The sequence below is a fragment of the Poecilia latipinna genome, unplaced genomic scaffold, assembly GCF_001443285.1.
Source record: "Poecilia latipinna isolate Pla-1442-1.1 unplaced genomic scaffold, P_latipinna-1.0 Scaffold1373, whole genome shotgun sequence".
Taxonomy (NCBI): Eukaryota; Metazoa; Chordata; class Actinopteri; order Cyprinodontiformes; family Poeciliidae; genus Poecilia; species Poecilia latipinna.
The window spans coordinates 326495-331668 of record NW_015113989.1 but is presented as its reverse complement, the minus strand read 5'-3'; the positions used below and the strand labels follow the sequence as shown (position 1 = coordinate 331668).

At 36.3% G+C, this 5174-nt stretch overlaps 1 protein-coding gene across 1 annotated transcript in view; it reads right to left on the bottom strand.

Annotated features, from left to right (window-relative positions):
• The window catches only part of fbp2 (fructose-1,6-bisphosphatase 2), a 17371-nt gene that overhangs the window by 5160 nt on the left and 7037 nt on the right, over positions 1–5174 (bottom strand). Inside the window, exons 6-8 of the mRNA XM_015056314.1 lie at positions 4914–5054; positions 4545–4682; positions 606–725 (exon numbers count right to left, since the gene is read on the bottom strand). Of these exons, the coding sequence (XP_014911800.1) occupies positions 606–725; positions 4545–4682; positions 4914–5054 (399 nt within the window). The remainder of the gene's footprint in view (positions 1–605; positions 726–4544; positions 4683–4913; positions 5055–5174) is intronic.

Sequence of the window (5174 nt, the reverse complement as noted above, 5' to 3'; positions counted from 1 at the left end):
TTTTTTTAGTTAAAAAAATAATAACCATTAAAAAAAAATCAATTTAAGCCAAAAAAATTTTTTTTCAAAAAAAAAAAAAAAAAAAAAAAAAAAGGTGTTTGTCTTAGTCAAAAATTCCTTAATATTGATGAAAAATAACTGGCAGATTATTTCACTTTTAACTAAACATTTTTGCATGTTAATCAAGCTCCTGCATCTTGGGTAAAAGTTACTTGTTAGTTTTTTCAAGTGTCCTAAGATGTTTACACTAAAAACTAGACTAAGATACTTGGTAAGATTTAGTGTTTTTGCAGTGTAGTTTGCAGAATTCACAAACATGTTTTATTTTTTTACAAGAGAATATTTCTTGCACTTTTAGAGTCATTTTCATGGAAATGTGCATATGATACATGGAAACTCCCAGGAAAAAAACTGGAATTTAAAAAAATAATTTTACTGTGTGGCTTTTAATACAAAGTTATCAAGAGCCACAGTGGAGCAGGATTTGAGTCACTCTTTATTTAGAAACATTTGCTGTGTTTAATCGTTTGGCAATAGCATGCTTATTGAAATTAAAATACTTTACATTTTTCTTGATTTGTTGGTTATAAAGAACAAACTGTTACCTTTCCTTTGGGGCTCTTCTCGTTTGCAGGATACATGAAGATCCCTCCGTAGGCGATGGTGCGGTGAACGTCTGACACCATGGATCCCACGTAACGGGCCCCATAGGGGGAGCCTCCATCCTGCAGGAGGGGCAGGCACACACTTCTGTTATTAACTGGTTTTATATAGTTTGGTGCAATTTATTTAAAACCAGCTATGGATCAGGGTTGTTATGTGAAAGAGTTTAATGCAAGGCTCAGATTTTTCCTGAAGTTTGATTGTTGAACTTCTATCAGATTTAAATCTATAAAATTTTTGTTTGCTTTTAAAGGGAACGTGTTATTCAAAAACTACATTTTGCAAGTTTTCATTCTTCCATTTGCGTCTCTATTGCTTCTGAAATCAGCCCAAGACTTAAACAAAAACACACCAACACGTTTTTGACAGTGAATTAATATTTTTCAGTGTCTGGAAAATGTGCAGTTTCAAAACCTTCAGCTCCAGCAGAGATCCACATGTTTGGTCAGCTGGTTTTAATGCTGCATACGCTGTACAAACTGTTTAAACTGACCAGATGAAGAATCCTCTGGTAGGCACAACATTACTGATAGTGGAAATTACTTATAACTATATAAATGAAATACATATCTGGGGGGTGGCGTACAGTCGGGCCTCCTCCCCCTTCTTATTGAAATAAAACAAGCTCCTGTCTTGCTGAAAAGTTGCTTGTATGTTTATCTTATTTCAAGTGTACGAATATAAAATGTAAATTGTGCTGCATCTATGTTAACACCGGTCTCTACAAAAACAAATCAGTTTTTATAAGAAAGAAAACTGTTGATTGATAAAGCACCACTTTACTCTAAGCTTTCCAGTTGTTTTTTCTCATGTTTGATCTTTTTGCTGTAACATTAAAGGGTAATCAATAACCAGCAGAGGGGTCAGAGTTCACCTGCAGCTGATCTGGGTCACACTAAGCAAACAAACTCCTCCAGGGTCGGAGTGGAAACTCGTTTTGGTGGCTTTGCATGTTTCTGTTTTCCTCCACAGCCTGAAGCTGGGAGGCGATAAGTTGCCCTTTCATGTTGGGAGTCCTGCGTTTGCTGACTCACCTCACACTCGTCACATGGGAGTGTGTGTTCACAGCGTTCCTCAAACCACACAAAACTCACAAACACACTCATCTTTCTCTCTAATAACAATCATAATCTGACTTTTTGTGATTTTTCTCCAGATAAAATTTGTAGCTACAGCTGAAACTTTCATCCTCCAACTTGTTTTACACAAAGTAAAAGCAGCAGCTTGAGAGCAGGAAGCAGACGCTGCTGTGACGCTGCACTCAGTTTAATCCCCTGCGGCATCCGAGGCATGTTTGCGTTGCTCCGTCACCTCATGATTTAAGTTTCTGCTGCGGAGGGGAAGGCTGCGGTTACGGCTCCCATCTGCTGTGTCACTGTTACCATCACGAGTGTTCGAACCTGTCACACAATGTTTTCCTTTTATTTTCTAAAAATAACCCAAAGCAGGAAGTAATGAAAACTTCAGGCATCTAAAATAGTGGAATAGTGGCAGATTAAGAAAATAATCAGGCTGCTGTTCATTAAAATGTTTTATTTTTATCCTCAAAGCTGGAAACCTTCACCAGAGTACGAGAAAAAAAGAATAAAGTCGTAAAATTAGGAGAATAAAATAAAATATGAGAACAAATTCCTACTATTATTTAGTACTAGGCCTGTACAGTGAGACTATTTGAGGCTGAAAAATTATTACTTTATATTATGTTAAAACTGGAATGATATTTTGCAGTTTATTCTGATATTATTGTGATTTTTTATAAAACCGACACCAAATACGTAATATTATAAGAACTCTGACACAAAAAGAGTCTAATAGCTGCATTAAAATGAAGAATTTTATCATTTTTGGTCTTACTAATAAAGTGGTAATAATATGAGAATAAACGACAAAATATTAATAAAACATTAATATAATATATTAATATTTCACCCTCAAAAAGCCGCATCACAGGTCACAAAGTATGATGGCCGTCATAATCCTGACTGTTCAGAACTGATGATAAATAACATTTTATGACTTAATTTATGATTATTATTTTTTTTTAGCCTGGCCCTTTTACTACATTTTGAGCTTTGAGCATAAAAAAAATCCCAGAAGAAACATTTTAATCTGCAGCAGTGGGATTATTTTCTTCATCTTTGCTGCTCATGTTCGGTTTGAATCCATCCAGGTGAGTTTCTGCACAGCTGAATGGTTGCCATGGAGACTAGACATGAATGAAATAATCAAAGCAACACTGCAGATATTAATATTACATGACAACACGTAAAATAATACGCAGCAGTCACATGACTGTCCGTTGACAGAATGAACGTTTTTTACTGACTGAGCAGGATGACGAATCACAGAGGAAATTAAAAAATGAAGTTTCAAGCTTTTCCTCTCTGGTTTATCAGCGATGAGTGACACTGAAACGGACTCTGTCATCGTGTTTTTGACTCCAGAGTGCTGAACAGACACCAGAGTTTCCAGCTGACAGGCTGACCAAACGTCTGATGGTCACATGTCGACGCCCGGCTGCAATCTGTGATCGCTTGGCTTGGCCTGCGGCGCCCGGCTAACTGAAGAGACTTTCACAATCACTCCGACAACATGCACTGCAAAAACACCAAATGTTATCAAGTTACTCCTAAGTTAGGTTTGTCTTATTTCAACTATGTCAAGATATTTTCAGTAGAAACTAAAAATACTTGTTAAGATTTAGTGTTCTGAAGTTTGTTTGTTCACAGACTCGTCACGAAAACAAACTTCTCTGGACGATAAATTGTCCCAGAAGTTATTGCGATAAATTATAATATTGTTATTTTGAGACCATTTTCAAGTAGCATGCTTGAAAATATATTTTAAAGAACACATTCTCAAAGCACAACAAACTTTAAATATTAATAAACGTTTAATTCTGGAACTGGAAGACATTTTAAATATGCAAAATAAAAAAATAAACAACAAATAAATGAATAATGAAATCTCTGTAAACAAATTTGTCCTTTAAATAAAGTGATAATTGAGATCAAAAGAGCAGACTGAAGACTTTCATCATCCAGTTTTTGGTAGAAAGAGAGAAAAGAGAAAAATGATAAATCATGAATTAATCAAAATGGAAATTATTGATCTAGTTTACATTTATTATGTGATTATTCGTTCTGTTTGTTGTGACAGACCTATTCATTGACTAATGGCTGATTTTTGAGAACTGCGGTTGTTGTACTTTCATGTCTCTAATTGCCAAAGTATAAAAGAACATATTTGCTCTTAATCATGTAAAACTGTTTAATTATTGCACAGAAAAACGTCCTTTTCCCCTCTGGGTGTTTTTCTGCAGTCAGCTTCCTGTAAACTCACGCAGGCAAATCGAGCGCGTCGTCAGGACTCACATGATGAGTTTCTGGCAGACTCATTACTCAGGACCCGATTTTATTTCTCCAGTGTGTCAGCGAGTCCTTCTGCTTTACAGCTTCATCAGAAGGAGTCAGATTCAAACAACAGACGCATTATCTCACGTTTCTGGCTCCGCCGCAAAAACACTAAATATTACTAAGCACTGTTGGTTTAGTTTTGATAGTGCAAACACCTTAGTTACTTACAAGTAGCTTATCAGCAAGAAATAAAAGCTTGTTTTAAGTTAATAATTCCACAATGTTTATATAAAAAGTTCTAGTTTCACTGCCAGATTATTTCACTTGTAAATGGTCATTTTTCATCAATATTAAGGATTTATTGACTTAAAAGAAGCTCATATTTCTTGCTGATAAGTTACTTGTAAGTTAGTTTTGTCTTATTTTAAGTGAACTAAGATGTTTGCAGTAGAATAGACCAAAAGTACTTGGTGACATTTTGTGTTTTTACAGTGTAAAGAGGCTGTTTGAGTGGAACCGTCTCACCTCGGGGTGTTTCTTGTGTTTGAGGTATTCGTTGATGGAGGGGTGGAAGTATTTTTCGTATCCTTCATTCAGACTGTAGATCTTTCCCTTCTGCTTGATCCGCACGTTCCTCTCAATCAGGATGAACTCACCGATGGCCTTTAACCAGAAATAAGAAGAAAATGCTTAAATTCACTCATGTTCTGGAAAAGAGAAGATAGAGTTTTATTTTTAAGCATAAGAAGAGCAATAAATAACAGCAAAATGTATGTATGGATTCAAATTGTTGGTATACACTGCAAAAACACAAAGTTTTACAAAGTAATTTTGGTTTCTAGTGCAGATATCTTAATACACTTGACAAAACGGGAGAAAAGTCGGTGGACTCACTGGGTCGAGCATGAAGAAGTTGAGGCCGGCGCCGGTGCTGAGGGCGACGAGCGTGGCGCTGCCATAGAGCGCGTAGCCGGCGCACACGATGCTGTTCCCCTGCTGCAGGGCGTCCTGCTCTGTGGGCTCGCCTTCTGACGTCTGATCGCAACAACAAGAAGAAAACAGACTGAGCTGCATTCAGCAATACAGCTGAAACGATTAATCACGATTAATCGTTTATTAAAATAATCAGCTAATTTAGTAATCGAGTAATTAACT